The sequence below is a fragment of the Uloborus diversus genome, chromosome 4 (genome assembly GCF_026930045.1).
Source record: "Uloborus diversus isolate 005 chromosome 4, Udiv.v.3.1, whole genome shotgun sequence".
NCBI classification, from domain to species: domain Eukaryota; kingdom Metazoa; phylum Arthropoda; class Arachnida; order Araneae; family Uloboridae; genus Uloborus; species Uloborus diversus.
Window position 1 is genome coordinate 118,638,098 of NC_072734.1, and position 22,756 is coordinate 118,660,853.

At 33.1% G+C, this 22,756-nt stretch overlaps 1 protein-coding gene across 5 annotated transcripts in view; it reads left to right on the top strand.

The window, feature by feature from the left end:
- LOC129220339 (heat shock factor protein 1-like) overlaps positions 1 to 22,756 on the top strand; it is a 62,104-nt gene that overhangs the window by 27,956 nt on the left and 11,392 nt on the right. For 2 of the 5 annotated variants that reach the window (XM_054854742.1, XM_054854746.1), the window contains 4 exons: positions 1,039 to 1,268; positions 3,441 to 3,944; positions 13,651 to 13,728; positions 18,249 to 18,399. In XM_054854742.1, the coding sequence (XP_054710717.1) occupies positions 1,039 to 1,268; positions 3,441 to 3,944; positions 13,651 to 13,728; positions 18,249 to 18,399 (963 nt within the window). The remainder of the gene's footprint in view (positions 1 to 1,038; positions 1,269 to 3,440; positions 3,945 to 13,650; positions 13,729 to 18,248; positions 18,400 to 22,756) is intronic. The other 3 variants (XM_054854743.1, XM_054854745.1, XM_054854744.1) reach the window with 3 other exon arrangements.

Below are 22,756 nucleotides of genomic sequence, written 5' to 3' on the forward strand. Positions count from 1 at the left end.
TTTTGGCGCCAATCGCGCCAAGAGGTGCTGATTTATTTTTATTATCATTATTTTTTTAGCGAATAAAAATAGCTTTATTAATGCAACAATAAGAAAGATAAATCGTAATATATTGTCGTCTGCGTATTTCTCGTGATTTTAATTGTATGGAAATGATCGGAAATATTATCTCAATGATTTAAAATTTTTAACTGTTGCCATCTTATGTTTGTTAAGAAATAAAATATTTGTAATTATTTCAAGCAAGGCTTTTAAAATAACTCTCAATTTTCGCTCTTTGCTTTGCTTTTACAATAATTCATACATTGGGATGGTCGTCAAGTTTTTGCATGTGTAATTTTGTTTTTGTTAGGAATATTGCTTCCTCGTCAAGCATGGGGAGGGATCAGAAAAAGGAAAAATATAGAAGAAAGTTTCGTGATAGCCACAACATACTAGTTTATTATGTCGAAAAATTTTTAATGGAAACCTTGTTACGTCGAATATTTTTCAAAGTCAACTATGATTTTCTGGAAAAAACGTAGTTTATTGTCTCAAATAACTGTTATTGTCATAGTAAATCACTACATTTTCCTACTTCAATAGAGTGTTCTTTTTAATTTATTCTCTATTATTAAAAAGGTTTATTGTATTAAGACTTTTTTTTCAACTTTCATTACATGTTTCCACTTATTTTTAACTATTGTGACTAATTTTTAGAATGTGATTTATTATGATTATGACCTTGTTATTTTGAAAACTTGATATCTCAAATTTTTTTACCGTCCCTTTGACTTTGTGATATCTAGAGTATACTGTACATTACTATGCCAGTCAGAATATTTCTCCTGAGGATTAGTGGTCATAGTCAGAATTCTCTCCTGCGAGTGGCAGGTTTCTCTATGCTGCTAAACAACAAATCTTTCCATGAAGTCTTGCCTTGATGATATTATTTTTGTGTTTGTAAATATTGATATTTAATGATTTATGAATTACAATTGTTGACTACATGTATTTATTTGGCAAGAATTTGTCTTAGTTTTGGCATTTTTTTTTCAGGACAAAGTTGTGAGCCCACTGGGTCCAGTCATTCATGAAGTTACTGAATTTGATCATGAATCAGATTTTTTGAATCCTCCATCAGCAAAATCAATGGATGAGAAAAGTGACAAAGGAATTTCAGAAATTGAGATTGAAAGTGAAAATCCCATGAATTCAAGTCTTAACAGTCCTATCAGTACTTCTTTAGCCCTTGAACCTTTAAGCATTCTTGAGCCTCTTCAGTCTAGGTAATGTGATAAAGATTGTTTTATCAAAATTCTTTGTTTCTCACAATTTTTTTTTTTTTTTTTTTGCATTAACTTGCTGACTGCCATGACAATTATCATCAAAAATGACACCTCTTACCAAAAAAAAACCAACTTCGGACAAACCCATGTCGTATATGTACCCAAGAAATAAAACAATTTATTTCTGTCGAGCCAATAAAGAGAAGCCAGCGCTTTGTGTGGAGGATTGTTTTAAGCAGTTATACAAACAATAAAATATTATTTTATTTCTTGAATTTAAAATAATTTATACATTTATATTTTTTGTTCATTTTTTAATAAATTTTCTGTTTGTGCTAGCCAGCATTGTTTTTTTCCCCCCCAAAAGCCATCTATAGATGTTAGCACTGATACGTTCTGAGTTTAATAATAGCTGCACAAAAATGGCAAGTATTTAAGTACGGGTTGGCATCCTAGAGCAAAATGCAATCTATGAGTTATCTCATGGTTGGCAGACAACATGTTATTAGGAAATTGTTGATAATTGTTGATCATGCAGGGGGGGGAGGGACCCCATGGGTCCTAGAAAGTACTTTATATCTGTGACCTGTTACAAAGGACCCTTTAAAGTACTTTATTTTGAACGAAAATTCTTTGTTATTTTGACATGGTGCTTTATGTTTGATATATTTTTTAAAGTGATAAATAATGTAAATATGAAAATGAATTTTTAGAAAAATGATGTGTTAGCGCTCTCTGTTTTTCTCAATTATTTTTCTCTCTATATCTTTAGTTTCTAAGCCCTTTGTTTCTTTTACCAAAATTTTAAAGTTCTATGCAAGCTGCCCTTCTCTATACTTTGAATTTATTCCCCCCCCCCAAAAAATTAATACTAATTAAATATTAAATATTTTTAAACATTCCCTGCTCCAGTTTTCTTTTTAAAACTGATTGTATATTTTTGCTTCCTTTTACAAAAAAGGAAGTATTGTATTTGCGAAAAAAATTTCATTAAAAAATCGGCCTTAATTTTCCTTTTGCTCACCCCCAAAATGAAGGCTGAGTTTTTTTTCGACCCGACCACACGTGGATATATGCTTAGTAACGTACAAACACCCAAAATATCCGTTTTGACGATCCCTGAGTTAACTACAATGAGTTTTCCTGTGAGGTACATATGTATGTGAGTATGTATCTCGCATAGCTCAAAAACGGTCTGTCCTAGAAAGGTGAAATTTGGTATGTAGAATCCTAGTGGGATCTAGTTGTGCACCTTCCCTTTTGGTTGCATTCGGATTTTCCTAAGGGGGTCTTTTACACCTCTTTGGGGGGGAAATCATTGTTAATTTCAATGCTAACTCAAGTGGTGTTATAATCTGTCAAACACTTGACGATATACCGTCAAGCTTTTGGCCGCCAAGTTGCCAACTTGGAGAAAAATTTGGCGATTTATTTTTTAATAAGTCATTTTAATTTGGCCAATGTTGGTGATATTTAAAGAGGTAATCACTGAATCACTTTAAAATTGCCAATAATGGGGAAATAAAGCTGTGTAAAACTTTTTTTGCCTCGGTTCGCAAGAAACTAGAGGTGAAAATATTTAGTGTCTCCTTGCTTACTCCAAGGTGCTATCATTTTTAAATTGGTGTAAAAGGAAATCATGTGATGCACACACATCAGTTCGTTTATTACTCAGCAAAGCTACTTATATGTGTTTATCATGTTTTAGTTTGATTTAACAGTTTTTTCGAAAGCTGTACGCTTATTAGCTTTTATGCGTTAGCAGAACTGTCAACTATTCCACATTTTGTAGACTTTCTCTACAGTAACAGAAGCTCCTTGAAGAAGTTAGTTAGCTTGACATCACTTGCCAAAATTCAAAACCAGCATTTTCAATTAATCATACAAATGCTCCAAACCAAATATTAATTGCAATATTAAGCAGAACTTTTTATTTTTTTTTTTCAAAATATTAGCTATCCAAGAAAAATGTTAAGAATAATTATTTGAATTTGCATAATACTTTGTTTTGAAATAGAAATTGTAATTCAATAATTTATTCTTGAACCAAAAATATAATTAATTGTCTATGATTTCAAATTTTGTTTTGATGTGAGAAAAAATCATTTGAAAAATAATTAGAATGTTCATCTTTATCATTCTGTATGAAAATCATTCTGTTTTTATGTACAGTGGAATACCTACCGGTGATGAAGCATGCAACTCTGCTGGAGAATCTGTATTAGGGATTCCACTAGAATACATAAACATGCCTATCGAAGAATCCCCAGTGGATGCTACGTCGCTACCAGTAGAAAATGATAATTCTGGTACAATATCTGTGTCTGAAAATAACTTTGAAGCTGTTCAATCTTTCAGTCCTAATCCCCAAACTGTTCTTTTTTCTCCCTCTCCCGAAAAAAAGGACTTAGAAGATATCATGTTTGAATCCTTGAATACACCGCAGGTGCCTGTAATCCACATTGAAGATGATGCACCTGTAAGTAATATGAATCAAGATTATAAAAATTTCAAAAAGAGTCCTGTTAAAGCTCAAACTTCTGTGAAAGGAAACCTTTTGAATGGCAATCAAGTACAAAAGTCAACAGGGGAAGTTTTGGCTCAAAATGATCATAACTACCAGTTGGCAGTTCCCGCAAACTCTTCAAGTCTGATAAGGACACCTGCCTTAACGAAGTAAGTTGATGCTCTCTGTTTGAACGTTTGACTACTTAGCCATCTAATGAGATAGTAAACTGACTAGTTTATGATGTTTTTCAGAACAAGCTATGTTTAACTATAATATGTTTGAGCTGAAAGCCTGTTTTTTTTTGGGGGGGGGGGTCATTTTAACTTTAAAAAATATATTGGGTATTTTTAACTTGTAAGAACTTAGCGTTTCAACATTGAGTATCAAAATTTTGTCTTTTCTTGCTCTTTCCCAAAATTGAGGGAAATTTGTAAAAAATTAATGATATGTATTTTTTGAATTATTTTGTACTTCTAATATGGTCTGTTTCGGGATCAATTTTATATTTTTGCAGAATTAGAATGTGAAAAGTTTTATATACCTACTTATAAGTAACCCTGCCCAAGTGTCACTCCTGGATTGGAATTAGCAGGGTAGCGACAGATCAGGGAAAAGTTAGGGAACTTTATTAATCAGGGAAATATCAGGGAATTTTGAAAAAATAACAAAAAATGAGGGAAAATTGATTTTATGAAGAAAAAAAAAATTTTTTTTTTTTTTTTTGCTTTACAAAATTAAGTACTCTAATTCCCTATGCATTTTCTGCCAATTATCTGTTTAAAAAAAAGTGAAATTAAGGAGGTGTGATTATACACTGCTGCATATTTGTGCATCTTTTTTCTTCAATGTCAAAGTATTGAATCTTACTTATTAACCACAGGATGAACTTTCTAAGGTTGCTTCTGTGTCTGTTAGGTTGTTTATTTTACCTAGCTTGAAATTTCCTTTTGCGCTTTCACTGCTAGGTAAAATAAACAACCATACAAGGCAAAGAGGAAGCCTCCATTAATGTCTTAGCTCCTTTGCCTTTATTCCATTGTCGCGAAGTAATTAAGTACTGTAATCACGATTTCTTGAAGAAATCTTTGGTTTTTGAATTAATACTATAAAGGCTTAAAACTTATTGCTTTTTCGGATTTTTAATTTAATTGCTAAAATTGAACTTTCAATAAAAAAAACTTTGTTTTTTGCCGTTATACTATTTGTTGTCACCACAGATTATAAAGGTTTTTTCCTTCAGACTTTTATAACCAAGTTGTGTTCTTCTTTTATATATTTTGAAATTAACTAATTGCTTTTTCTTTTTTTGCATTTCAAAGTTGTTTGTTACAAAATCAACCTAAGATTTTTTTTGATACATACTGAAATCATTTGAAATAGAGTTAACTTGTGCACTTAAGTAAATATCTTTATTTTTTTTTATTGTTAAAATGCTGTATTCATTCATTAAAACCTATGTTCTTGATTAGAGAAAAGCTCCCCATGAATGGATGTCAAAAGGTTTCATCTGTTTTGCATAAATTATTTATGAAAGAATATATAAAGTCAATTATTATATATTGTCAATTATTTATGAAAGAATAACTACATTACTTATGTCATTTCACTATTACTTGTTTTTTCTTGCAACAATTATTATACTGTTTGAAAATTTAGTTCAAAATAATTTCAATTACTTTTTAGTTCTATCATAAATTAGACCTCAAGATTCAGAAAATTTTCAAGTGGCCAATGGCCACTAAGACTCAAAAAACTTGGTGGCCACCAGTTTTACCGCGTTTCGAAAACAGCGCTCTAGTACGAGAAATGGGGGGGGGGGGGATTTCAATTTGTATCTTTTGAAACAAATATTATGAAAGTGGTGCTAAAAGAATGCAAACAAAAAATATAAATTATATTAATCATGGAAATATAAGAAGCATTGGGTGAAGGTTGGGAGCTCCTGAAGTAAATGGTTCATTCCATCCATTTCAAGTTTCATAAGAAAAAAAAAAAATCATTAAACCAAAAATAAAGTAGTGTGCACAGTACCATGGTCCCACAGTGAAAAAAAAAAAAAAAATCTCATTAAAAAAAAAAAAAAAAAAAAAAAAAAAACTAGAAATTCCTTTAAAATCTTTTTGTAAATCATTGCAAACGCCATGGCAGTAAAAACCAACATGCACTTTTCAGGCAACTAGTTTAGAAAAGAATTAATTGCAAGAAAATTTTCACGAATTAAGATTATTGTTTTTTTTTTTTTTTTTTTTTTTTTGGCATAAAAAATAATTAACTACAAACCTTCTCCAGTAATATACAAATTGGCATTTACCAGGAATATATTTCCAAAAAACAAACATTCTTTTCGCATTATTTGAACTAAGAGTATGACCAAACATGGCGACTACGTTCCATACGCAGCGTCTCCATGTTAGGATGACTATGAAGAAAAAACGATCAAAGGACTGACTATTTGGCTTATATTTTAATCTGATGCGATTGAAGATTACAAAATTACAACAGTTATTCGAATAAATAAAAAATAGCCCCAGTTGTTTAAACGAATTTCAGTGGAACGTATTCTTAATTGATCGCGAGTATTAATGTCCACATCACAGGAGAAATATAAGATATACTAGTTTATAAGAATATAGTTTTTTCTTTCTATTTTTAATGATGTACAGGATTTTTAATGAAATACACGATTTATGGGACAACATGGAACATTGATTATGGCAAAGGAATGATAAAAGGAATGATTAAAATTAAAAATTTTCTTTTTTGCCCATTTGCTTTCAATAGACATTAAGATAAACATCTAATTATGTTTTTGAAAATTTTTGTCTACTTCCATCTCCCAAACGACCAAATATGGCGACTAAGTAAAAAATTTAAGATAATGAGTAGATTTTTGAATTTGTAGCATAAAAGTAGTTATAAATAATAATTAATCCTTAAAAAACTACAATTAAGACAAATAGTCAGTTTTTAGCACATATTCGTCTCAATCAATTAGAATTTTAAAAAATGTTCTAGAGATAAAATTTTGCATTTTTCCAGAAAATAATTAAGAATTAGCCGGAAAAAAGGGCAAATTTTGCTTTGTTATCAGTAGTTTGCATTGCAATTAACATCCAATGCCATTTTCGGAAACTTATGCACTTAAAAAATCTTGTGTACTGCCATCTTGGGAATGACCAAATATGGCGGCTACGAAAAAAATTAAGAAATAATTTTTTGAATTTGTAGCATGAAAACAATTTTAAAATAATAAATCTTCGTGAAATTACAATTCAGTGGAAAAGTTTTTAGCATATTTGCGTCCAAAGCAATGAGGATAAGATTAAGTTTTAAGAACAAATTTTTTTCATTTCTCAAGAAAGTTACATATTTAAAATAAAATTAAAAAGAAAAGGTGTAGCGTATTTTGCGTTGTTTTCATTAGTTTACAGTTAAAAAAAACATCCAATTCTGCTTTGCTTTTGGAAACTTAAGCATTTTAAGCATCGTGTCTACTTCCATCTTATGAACGACCAAACATGGCGACTATGTTTCATTCGTAGCTGAAAAGACTTTTTGATTAAAAAACGATTTTCCTAATTGACCCTACCATCCGCAGGCTTGTGCTTTAGATGCAGGAAAATGTTCTTCTCCCGTTAAATTTGTGCATAATTTCTGTTTACCCTAGGAATTTTTTTTCGGAACTATCGAGGGGCAAAAATGGCGTCCGTGGAAGTTTTTTTTTTTTCGGTTGCTTTTTTTATTTTATTGCCAGCGTCATTTTGCCTCAAAATGTTTACATTTTTTTTTCAGGAAATATCGATAAAAACAAAGATTAGAACTCAAGGTACGAAATTCCCTGGGGAAAAATTGGAAAAAAATTTTGGGGGGCAAAATTTGAAATTTCCCTGACATTTTTAACTATGTCATTTTTCCTGACAATTCCAGGTTTTCCCGGAGCGTACGAACCTTGTTTAATAACCGTATTTTCCTGCGTATTATCCGCAGGCAGCCTATAATCTGCAAGTTCTAAAATGGGCCTGAAGAAAAAAAAAGCTTCGTATAATCCGAGGCCGTATATAAAGGATGTAAAAAAATAAAGTTTGAATTTAATATACCATTTCAGCAACTAAACTAAAAACATTAAAAGGTAATTACTTTGAAGGCATAATCAAAATTAATCTGGAATATAATCTAAAATATAATGATTTTTTCTTGTGAATCATGATTATAGTACGCTAATTACTTGAAAAACAAAGAGTCAAGACAAAGGAGCAAACACTCTAATCTTGTGCAAATGGCTCCCTAATTCACTGTATTCTTGCTTATTTTACAAATACAAATACAAAAGTGACGACCAGCAACAGGCTCTGGGCCCAGCTAGACTGGTCCTAGTCAATTTACAATCCCCAGTGAAGATCAATGGCCCTCTTAAAACTGTCTACTCCTTTGCTCATTACCACCTCTTCCGGTAAGCTGTTCCAAGGTTCCACTACCCTGCTAAAATAATAATTTTTCCTAATATCCTTGTTAGCCTGAGATTTAAATAGCTTAAAACAATGACCCCTTGTCTTGTTTTCAGTGCTAAACTTTAACCCCGTAACATCTTTCGTTTTAATAAATTTAAACAGCTGAATCATGTCCCCTCGGTCTCTTCTTTGCTCAAGACTGTACATTTTTAGCCCTCTAAGCCTGGAATCATAATCTAAGTGGGAAAGTCCACTTATTAGCCTTGTAGCCCGCCTTTGAACCCTTTCCAATACATTAATGTCTTTCTTAAGATAAGGAGACCAAAACTGAACAGCATACTCCAAATGGGGTCTTACCAAACTTCTATATAAGGGCAGAAGAACTTCTTTAGATTTATTTGAAATAGATCTATTGATAAACCCAAGCATCTTATTGGCTTTGTTGCTAGCAATGCTGCACTGTTGGCTAAACTTGAAATCCTGACTTATTAGGACCCCCAGATCAGTAACTTTGTCTGCCTGACTAATGACTGAACCTTGCAAATAATAACTTGTACACTTATTTCCATGCCCTAAATGTAGCACTTGACATTTCCCAACATTAACAGCCATACCCAATTTATCAGCCCACTCGGTAATATGATCTAGATCCTCTTGCAGCTGATTTGCTTGTTCTTCATTTTCTACAGTCGCCACAACTTTGACATCATCAGCAAAACAATTCATGTTCCCAGAAATATTTTTGTGAATATCGTTCATAAAGACAATGAACAAAACAGGCCCTAACTCTGATCCTTGAGGAACCCCGCTTAAGACCTCACTCCAATTAGAATAATTTCCCCTTACAACTACTCTTTGTTTCCTTCCGGTCAGCCAATTTTTTACCCAAATGAAAGTTTTCCCTCCTATTCCTATATCAGCTAATTTGCTAAGTAGAGCAACATGCGGTACCTTATCGAAAGCTTTTTGAAAATCAATGTAAACAACATCTACAGGCTTCTTATTGTCCAAAGCCATGGTAACTTTGTCATAGAAATGTAATAAATTAGTTGCACAAGATTTACCTTTCCTGAAACCGTACTGAAAACTAGTCAATAGATTGTTAGTCTCTAGAAAATTTACTATCTTAATTTTCATCAATGTTTCAAAAACTTTGCAAACCACCGAAGTTAGACTCACAGGTCTATAATTTCCCGCACTCCCTTTAGACCCTTTCTTGAAGAGCGGTGTAATGTTAGCCAGCTTCCAGTCCTCTGGCACTGTCCCCGAATTATAAGAAGCATTGAAAATGTTTGCGATTACATCTGCTAATTCCTCTGCACATTCAACTAAAATTTTCGGATAAATATTATCTGGCCCCGGAGCCTTAGTCTCTTTAATTTTTTTCAAATGAAGTAAAACGTCATCCCTGGAAAATACAAAGTCCTCAAGCTGTACTATAGCTTGTGTCTTGTTGGTGTCAACTGTTGAGATACAGTTATCGTTAAAAACACTCGAAAAAAAGTTATTAAGAACATTAGCAATATCACTATCGTCCTGAATTAAAATTCCGTGCTCATCAACCAGTGGCCCAATATGACTATTTCGAACTTTCCCCGAATTAACGTATGCAAAAAACCTCTTGGGATTCCTATTTATGTTATCTGCCAGTCTTTGCTCCAACTCTCTTTTCTGAATCCGTACCAAATACTTAAATTTACGCCTTGCCTTACAATATTGGAGCCTATCTGCACTGTGACCTGTTTCTCTAAACCTATAAAAAGCAGCTTGCTTGTAATTTAGAGCGTCTTTAGTTTCCCTGGAGAACCACATTGGCCAAATTTTAGTGTTGACACCCTTTCTCCTAAAAGGAACATGATCCCTAACCGTATTCGCTAGATTTTCCCTAAACTCTGCCCACTGAAGATTCACATCGCTATTGTCCAATCCAGAAGAAAAAACTGCTTTCAAACTCTGCCGAAGTGCCACAAAGTCAGTATTTCTGAAATTGGGCACAAACCTAAAATTCTCTACTTTGTGCATATCAAATTTAATCCCAAGCCTAATACTGTTGTGGTCACTATCTCTAATGTGTTCCCCTACACATAACCCCTGAACGGAGCCTTCCATGTTGCAGAAAACTAGATTCAAAATCGCGTCCTGTCCAGTACCCTGAGTTACAATTTGATCTAAGAAACAGTCACCAATTACTTTCAAAAAATCCTCTTCTCTGCTATTACTATGGTAAAAGTTATTCCAATCAATTCCTGGAAAATTAAAATCTCCCTTTATGATGACTGACCCCTTGCTAGAAATGTCACTAATAATACTAAACATCTGTTCGTCTTGACCCTGGCTTAAGTTGGGTGGCCTATAAATATTCCCCAAACGTAGTTTTTTGCCCCTATTACTAATCAACTCCAGCCAAATCATATCAATCTCATTAGGTTTATCATTAATTACCAATTCGTTGCAAATTAAAGTGTCTCTGACATAAAATAAAACCATGCCCTGAATCGCGTAAGAGGAACATTCAAGCAACGTAAAATAACCAACATACAGGCAGGCAGTGAGAAAGAACATGGAAGGTTTGTAAAATAAACAACATTCAGTTGGAGTACGGTCTGTATCGGTGAATCCTTATTGTACATCTGTGGAGTGGCGTGGAATTCTTTTCTTGGATCTAAAATAAAAATAACCCCCAAAAAAAGTTGGCGACTGTAGAAATTTTTTGGGATCGCCAATTCTGAAAACTAAGTGGCCGAGTGGCGACCGTAAATCTTGACCTTTATCATAAATACACATATGTTTTTAAGAGTGATTTTAATAGTTTCTTAAAATTCTTATGCTAAGTGGTTACTGGAAGTAAAGTTTTTTTTTTTTAATTTTATATAACTTTCCATAAAGAAAAATTTGATATATTGTTTTGTGAGGTTTTTTTTTTCCAAAAAAATTGACTTGATATGTTTTTTTAAACATTTTATTTAAAAAAACAGCATTTTAAAAAAATTATATTTAAAAAAACAGCATTTTTTAAAAATTATATCCTTAGTTCAACAACTTGACACAACTTAAAACGTTTAAAATACTGCATTTTATACAAACATACAATGGATTTCAAGTAGAGTAAAGAAAGAAAACCATTATCATTGGTAACGTAAATCAGGGAAATTTGATTAACCTAATGAGGGAGAAGTCGGGGAACTTTTTTTCACAGTTCCTGTCGCCACCCTGAAGAAAGGTATTCTAGAAAGCTACAGCGATGCTGACCAGGGAAGAGACACCACAACAGGGCGTTCAACTACAGGAGTTGTTTGCATTTATGCTGGAGGAGCAATATCATGGTGCAGTTAAAGGCAGTCTACTGTAACAATTTCCACTACAGAAGCAGAGATAGTTGTAGCAAGCAAGGCAGCCAGAGAACTAGTTTGGCGTAAGAGACTGATCAAGGAAATAACTCTGGAGCAGATGCCCGTGGACAACAAGGCAGCAGTTAAATTTATCACACAGAAACGAGAATACCATAAGAGAATAAATATTCGGATTAGACATTTCTTTGTGAGAGAAATGATAGCAAGTGAAGGAAATTACTGTAAAGCGAGTTCCTACTGAGCTACAGTTAGATGACCTTTTCACTAAGCCACTTTACGGCCCTTGGATTCTAAATCTGAGTTACAAAAGAGGACTGATTTAGAATTAAGAACTGCTAAATTAAATTCAGGAACACTAAACAATAATAAGCGAAAGTCTTAAAGTTGTATTATTGTTTATATATATTTCTTTATTATTGTTTGGCAACACTAAGTACTTTTTGGAGTTTTACAATGGAGATCATCCACTAAGTTGAAATAAAGTATCGCTAATATAATCTTTATCTCTACTGTGTATTTATAGTTCAAAATTTACTCTGCTAAGTAGATACATAACCTTAACATGTTATTTAAAGTCATCAGGTTATGTAAAAATTATCATTATCACCCATAAATAATAATTTTAAGAATCGCCTGTTGCTGCACATAGTTGGAATACAAACAGTTGATCTGGAATATTTTAATTTATATAAAGAAGTCATGGCTATCAACAGTGCTTCATCTGTTATGAATTCAACTGATGAAAATTTTAAAATCAACAAAATTAGTGTTGAAACTTCACTGTTTTGGGAAGAAAACCCTAAAATATGGTATTAATAAGGCCAATAGTTGGCGTATAAAAATGGCAAAAAGCAAATTATTGAATTTCTACATTGAATGGCAAAGCTCAATAGCAAAAGTTTTCAATATTGAAATGTTGCTCACTGTCATCACGGTGATACATTTCTTCGCAAAATGTGGTACACAATCTTCTAAATGCAGTTTCTGAATTTCAGCCTTCAATTTGATATCAGCCATCCACAAAACTGCTTGGCAGCTGTTTTGGATAAATGCTCACACAAAGAGGTTGATCGTGAGAGAAATGGCTTATCCCTATAAATAGTATTTTCAGAAAAGTCCTGAAACTTCCCAACTTTAGTTCAGCTTATTTCAATCATTACATTTTTGTAATTCAAATTTAAAATAAAAGAACATATTGCACTCTCTAATATCCCACTATTCAGGGATAATTCTCATCCTGTTTGAAGTGTTTACTGCCGATAATTAAAAAAGAAAAACAGTTTCAAAATTTTTAAGTGTTCTATTGATGCGCAAAGTTTTATTTCGATCTGCAAGTGATACTTGGGTAAGTTTACCTGTTAGTCATCCAGGGGTGTTATTGATCTGAAATTTACGTAATTTTGGGCTGACAACACATTCTAAAATTGGAAAATTATTTTTAAAATATACCTTTAAAATGATTTTTATTAGTGGTTTTTTTATGCATATTTGAAGAGTTTTTGCTCGGGGAGGAGACTCGAGCTTCTTCGTAATTTCAGAAAATTTCACTCTCTTCGGAAAATTTTTCTTGAGTCCACTATCATCCCTATAGTCATCAACAATTTAGATGAGATAACTTAAATGTTTACCTATTGCTGTGTTTAATGTTTTTGCTTGCATGTAAGTTGATTTATAAAAAAAGAATAGGGAGCAAATTTAAAACCCGTCTCTAAGTTGATCCTCTAATTTCAGAGAAAAATTGGGATCTTTTCTGAATTTACATAAATTTCTCCCCTAACTTCTTGAAGCTTCACTAATTTCCTTTCATAGTCTTGTGTGAAAAGGTTTTGCTTTGATTTTTGTGTTTCTTGTTAAAGGTTTGATTTTGTGAAGTATGAAATTATTTTCTAATTCACTAACTACAGAAACTTTATTTTTCTTTGGTATAATTGAATTTCTAAGTTTAAATTTTCCATTACATAACACGTTAAGTAGCTTTGAAATTTCTTTTAAAGGAAATATTCCTCTGTTTGAGTAAGTTTTAGTTCTGGTGTTTTCAAAAGTTGTAATACAAATCAATGTAACATTCCTTTTAGTGTTGGAAAAAGATGTGCTCCTTTCTCTCAATATTCTGAAAGGGGCTACTGTACTCCAGTGCCCTTAATGGATAAAAGGTACTAAGTTTGTAACAATCATTTTTTTAAATTTAATTTTTATCTATTTACTAGCTGACCCAGCCATGCGTTGCTGTGGCGAAGTAGGTGGATTAAAATATTCTTTTGCTCTATATTTTGATAGAATCTAATTAATATTTTTAGTAAAGCTTAAAATAGTCTAGCAAATTTTAAAATATATGAGATTGAGAATGGGCGTGTTAGACTGAGTTAAGTACTTATTGATATTAGTAAGTACTAACTAAATTTTCAATGCTAAAAGCACTATACTTACAGTTAGTAAATTTTGCAAGTGCGACTTCGGCCAAAAATAAAAGCAGAATAACTTGAAAGTGATAGTAAATATCGAAACTAATTGTTAAATATCGGAACGTAGAAATTAAGCGTAAACAAACATAAACTTATAGAATGTACACTACACTTTATTCATCTCAGATTTCTCTATAGTTTGTAATCAATAACTTCTTTACAAAATACATTAACTAAATTAAAAACATATAAAAATTTAATTTTATAAATGAAGTAGATAACATTGACTTCGATCTATTGTTTCTATTATTTGAAAACTTAAAATTATCTAAGCACTTATTTGTGCACGATATTCTTGCTTAACTTGTCTATTGCTAACTCGAATAGGTATGATAACTTTCTCCCTTGTGAGTACGCGATAGATAGTTGCCCATGAGAGAAACATGTATGTTTGAAGTCCAACACTGTAAAAACGATTCAGAAACGTTCCTGGAAAATAATAGGCAGCTGATGTGCCCAATTTCAACCAGTAACATATCTTACAAAAACCAGGAACGTTTTCCGATAAAAGTCAGTAACCTTTCTGAAATATTGCGAAATCTCCCCTGATAAAGCGAGTTGTGAACATTCTAGATATATGAAACAGGCTTTATGTATTTGATTAGAGCCTTCCTAATTTCCCAAGAAAGCTTGAGAAGCATTCGAGCAATCCTCGCCGAAACTACGCGAAAATCGCAAGCAAAGACCAAGCATTTCCTTGCCTGCAAATCCTGCCTCGCAAAACCGCAGCTATCCAGCGACTTTTTTTTTTTTGCTCCCACTGGGAGTTTTATCAACCTGGGCGGGCCGTGATCAAATTGAAGCCGATACACTTAATAAACAACGTCAGTAAATCTTTGAACTGTAGCAAAAATATTTTTCTCAGCAGTGAAAAGTCTGCATTCGTGCATCTTTTAGCAATTTAGAAAACTTTTTTGCAAAGATACTTGATTTTGCGGGGAAATAGGTGAAAACCTCTGAAATCACGAAACGTTCCACGAAATTAACCAGTAATATTTCGAAAAATTTTTACGGTGAAACCGAAAGTAGACATTGTTTGGTTTTAAGATCTACTTATGGTCTTTTCAAAATCTAAACAAATCGGAATTGAAGCCATCCAAATGTGTTTGAAAATTATGACGCTATTAATGGATTGCGTGGCAACACAAAAGTTCTCCTTTAAACCTTTCCGTCAAAATCGTTTAAATTTTGATGAAAAAACGTGTACCGTTGCATAATCTGGGTGGGTTCAAACTGTCAAAAAGAATAATTGGTGAACCAATTTTCAACCGGAAATCGTCAAGTGGCATTCCTTGTATATCCAGAGAATTTAAAAATTCAATTGGAATGTTAATGGCTTTGTTTTCATCGACAACTGTATAGCCTTGTTCAGGATCAATGTTCAGCACAATATAATTTTGATTTTTTTCAGCTGTAAGTAATGGCTCCTTATTTACAATAATTGTAGCTAAGACAACGTCATTGCACTGTTTTTTCTCATTGTAAATCAGTGTTAACTAAGTCGGTGACCTATCGGTCAGGAAATATACCATAATGACTAAACAACAAAATTGAAATTGGAAGGCATAAATCTTAAATCAACACTAAAGCTTCATTATATATATTTGGTGTAAAATCTAGATTTGTACATCGGTGTGTTTGTTTAACTCTATGGAGCACATCTTCAAGCATAAAATTTATATAGTTTCCCCACAGAAATGGTGATTGTGTTGGATATTATGTCATCAAAATTATCTTAAACAGTTGACGAATACTCTTTCTTGTTATGCAAAACCTGCATTAGAAAATGCAACTCCCAATGATTGTCTGCTACCAATCATTACAGTTCACGAAATGCATCGTGATATGTATTAAATCCTCGATTAGTAACGGTCCGCAAATATTCCCGTCTTTTCGGGAATGTTTAACGAAAACAAATGCAAAAACAACATTCACTTTGTTTTGGATGCACAGTTTTGTTTTGGATGGAGATTTGGTCTAATGTCTTGCTTTTAATTTTTAATTATGCCCGAGATTGATGAATGTTTCTTTGTTTGCGTGGCTTCCATAATATTTTTGATTTTATTCAACACTAAAAACAATTAAGAAACGTCCTGAAAAATAATAGATAGCTAACAGGCCGTAACATATCTTGCAAAAAAGTAGGAACGTATCCCACTTAAACTCAGAGACCTTCCTAAAATTATCCTGAAGTCTTTCTGGAGAATTCCGAAACCTTTCCGATTCGAAACAATCATTTCTCTGAAAGCTTTAGAGAGAACCGAAGTAAGATTAAAAGTAATAGCTTGGCACATTTTTCGACTTACCAAGAAAGTACCAAAAGCATTATCGCAACCGCAGCCACTGCTAAGAAAGACTTTCAAGCATGCACAAAGAATTCTACTTGCTCGTTAATCTTGTAAAGTTACGACATCCAGAGACTCACTTGCTCCCATTCGGAGTTACGTCAGGTCTAGACAGGCCACGACAAAGGTAGTTAAGTCAATTCATTACTGAAATTCATTCTCCTTCCTGAAATTGTCCTGGAATCCACTTGAAGAGTTCAGTAATATCCCTGGCTAAAAGCCAGTTGTGTCGCCTGACCCCCCCCCCCCCCTTCAGAGAAAACTTAGGTAATTTAAATACAAAGCTTAACACCTTTCTACTTTCCCAAGAAAGCTCCATAAGTATTACTGCAAGGATTGCGGAGGGTAAGACAGACTTGCAAGCAAGTACCGTGAGTCCAGCTCCCCTGCAACTTCTGCCAAGCAACGGAATCCAGAAGCTCTTTCACTCTCATTGCGAGCTTAGTCAATGTAGACGGATGGTAATTGTCCTGATATTCACTCACCGCGTTATTTCCACAAATTTTGTCCCTATCTCGTACCTCAAATGCGACCAAATAAGGACCCTTAATAGCGGCTTTGACACAGTCGGTAACGGAACTTAAAACTCGACATTTATATAAGCCTCATACGTTTTAAAATGCAGTGGTGAGTATGTAACTACCCACTGCTTATCAATTTCAACTTGATTTGTAGAATTTGACCTTTACATTGAAAAGTGTGGCCTCTATACTCCTCCTTTTTACGGAGTTATTGTTGATAAATATTAATATCCGTAACATATCATCATTTGTAAATTTTAATTAACTTAAGAAAAAAAAATTTAAGGCTGAATTAACTTACAGCGCCATCTATAAAAAAATTACAGAACCAAACAATCGATACACACTATTAATGTATAATAAACATTTTATTTGCAATAAAAAATTATAAAAACTATCCTATCTTTTAAGTTGAACCAAATTACAGATACGTATAAAATTTGATAAAAATCGGTTCAGTAGTTTCGGAGTTTACCCTGAACAAGCATCGTGACACGAGACTTTTTATATATATAGATTTTTTATTTCAATATTTTTTTTAAATTTATTTAGAATTTTTAAAAAACATCTTGGGTGACAAAGAAATTTTATTTATTTTAAATAAATGCTTTGAAAATCAAATGATAATGCAATTATTAAATCAGGTATTTGGTTGACATAGTATTCTTACGCAGTGTATAACAAGATTCTTAAACTAATAACAGTAACTTTTCTCAATCCATTACAAATTTAATTACTGCTTTGTCAGTGAAAATTTTCAGATTTGTATCAAACAATCCTGTGCATTTAAGGAAAAATCCTTGTTCTAATATCTGCAGTTTTTGAGCAGAAATATGCAAAACATCTAAGAAAACTGCGTTTTTTGACATCCTGCCCTGGCAGATTGGGCAATGAAATGTATGTGCTTTCTCTTCATGCAAAATTTTTTGATGTACCTTATGATTGCTTTTTTTAGTGTAACTAGCTCTCGGTATAATATTATTAATTATTTTGCTTCAGCTTGCACCTAAGCATTATTTTTCCTGCCTGCTTAGTAATGTATTTTGCTCCAAACATTTTTTATTATTTCATCCTGTGCCAAAATGGTAATTTTCTTGCTCCAGCCTGTGTCAAAATAGTAATTTTCCTGCTCTAGCCTGCTCCAAGATGGTGATTTCCTTGCTCCAGCTTGCTCCAAAACAGTGTTTTAGCTGCTTCAAAAGTGTATCCATTGTATCCCTCCCCTGTAAACGTATCATGATATTCCCAGCTTTTCACCTAAAAGAATTTTACTTTGCAGGTTAGAGTAGTCCTATACTCCCTCCTCCTCTAGTATTCTGAGCCTCATGTTTTCATTTTATTGCAGGAACACCCTTTCCAATCACTTGCTGAATGTTGAAGAAGAATTGAATTGGCTTCAAGACCAAATTGCCTCCAATACATGGAATATAGATGCCAACAAGCTTCTTGGGGTATGTCCTCTATCATGGGATAATTGGACTACTCTTGATACTCAGGTAGCTTTTTATGGGAACATCAATCAAGTATTGTGCAATTCAAATGCACTACCTTGGGGTTTAAAGTTTGACCTCTTCACCTTCTAATAATCTATGCAATAACAAGCTCAAAAGTTTTGTTTATTTTTACATTATTTAAACCCCAAACAAACAACTTCTTGGGGGGAGGGGTAATTGTTCATGCTCAATGTAAATTTTATTAGAAGACAACAAAAACATGCCTACTTACCAAGTACAGTAGACCCTCATTTTACCCGGGTTTATTTTCTGCTAATTTGATTGTGCATGCCATGCAGCCGGTATTCTAGTACGTGCTCTTAGATACAAAAAGTTTGGGAACCGTTGGTCTCCGATAAGTTCCTTCTCTCCCCTTTATCCCCAACTTAAAATCTAGTCTAAGTCTGCATTTTTATATTTTCAATTTCAAAAAAATGCTTGGAGGAAGCCCTCTGACACCCATCATTTCTGACTGAATATTATCCTTGCGATTAAATTTTTATTGCTAGTACTAAGGTCTAGGAAAAAATGACTATCCCTGCTAAATCTTCTCTTTTTCTCTGCATATTGAAACCTGCGTTTGAAACAATTAAGGGGCCGTCAAATGTGTAGCCCCCCTCCCCCTCGTTTTTTGACCTATCGTTTTTTGACCCTGGATACAATGCTTGATCACACCCAATAAGGATGTCAGAGGACTTCCTCTTTCCACAATATCACCTTCTACGGCTGTGTGTTGCCTTGATTGCCACAGATTCAGCATATCTAGGCTCACTGGAAATTGTAAATTGGACAGCCTATGAGTTTGGTTTACTTACAGTAAGGCTTACAGTACCTGGTATGATATGGCGTAGTATTTTGACGAGACTGCTACTTTTATTCTCTACTAGCTGCGTCGCCTATTCTTTCTACTAATTGTGTCGCCTGGCTTTGAACGGTGTACCTCAAAAACAAAAGTTATATCAAGTGACGCATGTTCAACAATCAAGCTTGAACAAAAAAAATCTAACGTTTCCCGAAAAATTGCCTAAAAATAACCAAAAAGGAAAAATTTTAAATCCCGCAGTTGCAGGAAAAGCCTGAAAACAAAAGCCAGAATTTTATTTAATCATATTCAAGAAAAAAATGGCAATAGACCTTTCTTCTCAATGATTTTCTTCAGGCTACAAATCTAAATAAAAGCATTATTCAGCAATGTATTTCTAATTGAAGGCTTACCTACATTGTAGCTTAAAATTTCAACAACAAAAAACGTTGAAAATAGTAATAATTCTTGGTTCTAATAACCTCAGAACATTGGAACAATTTTGTCTGATGCAGACAAATCAGGGGTTTCTATAGATATTTTATTCTAATTTTTGACAGCATTTTTCTCCCTCATATTATTTGAAAAATGCCATTTTCAAGTCCTAAAATAAAAATTTGAACGGATCGGTTCTTTTTTGGCATTTGAAAACCCCTCTATATTCCTTCTTGGGTGCGTAAATGTACCTCCCTGCCAAATTTGGTCGAGATCTGACGTTAAATGTGGATTTGTATAGGAAACATACACACATATTTGTTTTATTTATATAGATAGGACTCTATTTTAACACTACTTCTAAGTCCTAATTTACATGATTTTGATTTATGCAGCACTTTCACAGAATATTAAAGTAAAATAAGAATCTACTGTACCTCAGTTTTTAATTATTTTGCTTTATTCTTTTAAATAAATGGATTCAAAATACCTAGTGCCTTGATGTGAGCTGCAGTTGATTGTTTTGGGACATGCGTCCATGAGTTTCTTGCCAGTGCATGTGGTTAAAATTTTCTTATATTACAGAAAAGTTAATTGCAAATATTATTTGTGTATATTTGATTGATGTTCCTAAATATTTTTGCCTTAAAGTGTGTTTATCAGTGCTTAACGTTTTATTTGAAGAATAAAATTTTGCATTAAATATAAAAAACTAGAGTTATTCCCTAAGGAAGGTCCTTTTTTTTTTCAAAAAATTTGTTAGATTTGCATCTTTCTGTATTTTTCAACATAATTTTCAAACTTATTTAAAGATTTATTGTATTGTTCAACAAGCTTTTGAATGCCTAAGTCAAAGAAATCTGTCGCTTGTGAGGATAACCAAACTTTAACATTTTCTTTCACTTCATCATCTGTGACAAAAGTCTTGCGGCCAAGAAATTCTTTTAGGTAGTGGAACAAGTGAAAATCTCCTCTGCACCAAGTCCAGACAGTGTGGTGCTTAGTCCATCTATTCCCATTCAAAAGACTTGATCAGAGTTTAGCTTTCTTTCGCAGGGGAGAATCTAGCATTGTCATGCAACAATAACACTCCATGTGTCAAAAGCCTTATCTGCCGATGAATTTCTGCCTCAAAAAAAGGTTCTTGCTGACAAAAACGAATCAATGACCTTACTTCATAAAATTGGCCGGTCAATCAACTATTTTTAACATTTACAAACTGACACTGTAAAAAGCACAGAGCAACAATAACCACACTAAAGATATTGTTTTGAGAGGCAAGGCAAGCCAGGGGTTGGGGCACATGCATATTTTAGTATATATTTTGCAAAATTGGACCTTAATTCTGGAATAACCCTTGTGTGTCTGTGTATATATAAATATATATATGTGGGTGATTCTCTAAAAACCTGGCATTTTCCAATGAAATTTTTTTTTTTAAATAAAAGTTTCTGAAAGAAATCTGAAAAAATAATACTTTTTGTTAAGAACTTATTGAGAGAAAAATAGAGGGTACTCACTTTAAGTATGTTACACCCTCAAAAGAGGAGGGTCAAATTTTCATACAGCTAGAGACTGACAAGCAGCACCAGGAGAGTTACAAAAAAAAATTTCTTCTTGGGTTATCTAAAATGTAACTTATAGTAATAAAGAAATAACTGAAGCCTAAATCAAAAAGCATGGTTATGAAATGACAAAACAAAATTTATGTAAAACCTCCCTTCACAGACACCCCCAATTTCTTAGAGTACAAGTCCCACATAGGTTTTTCCACGCTGAATAGCTCACATTCCGAAGAACAGACATACATTTACATAAAGAAAACTCTTTTGGAACGATTAGGCTCAACAAAAAAAAAAAAAAAATATTAAATCAATAGAATTATTCCACTGATACATTTTTTATTTATCGTTTGCGAAGCTTTCTTTTTTCAATCAATCTAATTTTCCAACTAATGTATTGGAAATAAATCCTTCTATTCTACGGGATGCATTACCAGTGCTTGAGAAATAATGCTAGGAGAGTTATTTTTTTTAGGACAGCAGTATGACTTTTTTTAGGACAGGAGTATGACTTTTTTCCAGGACAGGAGTATGACATTTTCCATACAATTTGCCTGTTGCGTAAGCCCAGGATTATAATTAAAGTAACTAACAAGGGTACCCATATGCAAAATTTTAGGGGGGGGGGGGCTCAGATATTTTCCCCATGGTTTAGCAGGATATTTTCTCTGAAAGAAACCAATTTCAGTACAGATTAGAGTTGTTAAAATTTGACATTTTTAAGTACTTATTCATTAATTGCTGGATAAGAAATGTTTTTACATTTTTGCAAAGAAAAAAGTACTAAAAGCAGAGAAGTTCTAGTTTAAAGCCCCCCCCCTTTAAATTTTGCTCTAGCTAAAGGTCAAGGTTCAGAAAATTTCTAAGTAGCCAGTGTACTAGACCCAAAAAACTTGTTGGCCACCACTGTCACCGAGTACAAAAGAGTACGAGTTGTTGAAGTACAAAATGGGAGAGGAGTTCTTACTACTTTCATGAAAATAAATAAATAAATAGAACTTTACAGAATTACATTATAAAAGCTATAAATATGCATTTGGATGGGGGGGGGGGGGTTTCAAAATCAATAAATGAATAAATCCAGGCCTGGATCTGCATACCCACAATTTTAATGATTGTAACCCCTCAAAAATCAGTTTTTTAGCACATTAGTGTCTACCCAATATGGATAAAATAATATTCTAAAGATAAAATTTGAAGGAAAAAAATTTGCATTGTATTGCAATAGACATCCAATTCTATTTTCAGAAACTTTGGTACTTAAAGAATCTTGTGTACTTCCGTCCACCCTCTTGAGTTTGTGCCTAATTCCTGTTCATCCCAAGATTTTTTTTTTCTAGGAACGGGGGGGGGGGGGGGGGGGGAGGAGAGGATGTTTTTTTAGGTTGCCACATGGCAAGTGGTGACTGTAAAACTTGACCTTTAGTTCAAGCCCCACTTGCCTCCCCCCCCCAATATGGGCGCCCTTGGTAACAAATGTTCAACTGCACACTATGAGTAGAATTATTATTTTGCTTTTATTTAACACAGAAATTTTGTCCAGGAGAATGAAAGCAAAAAT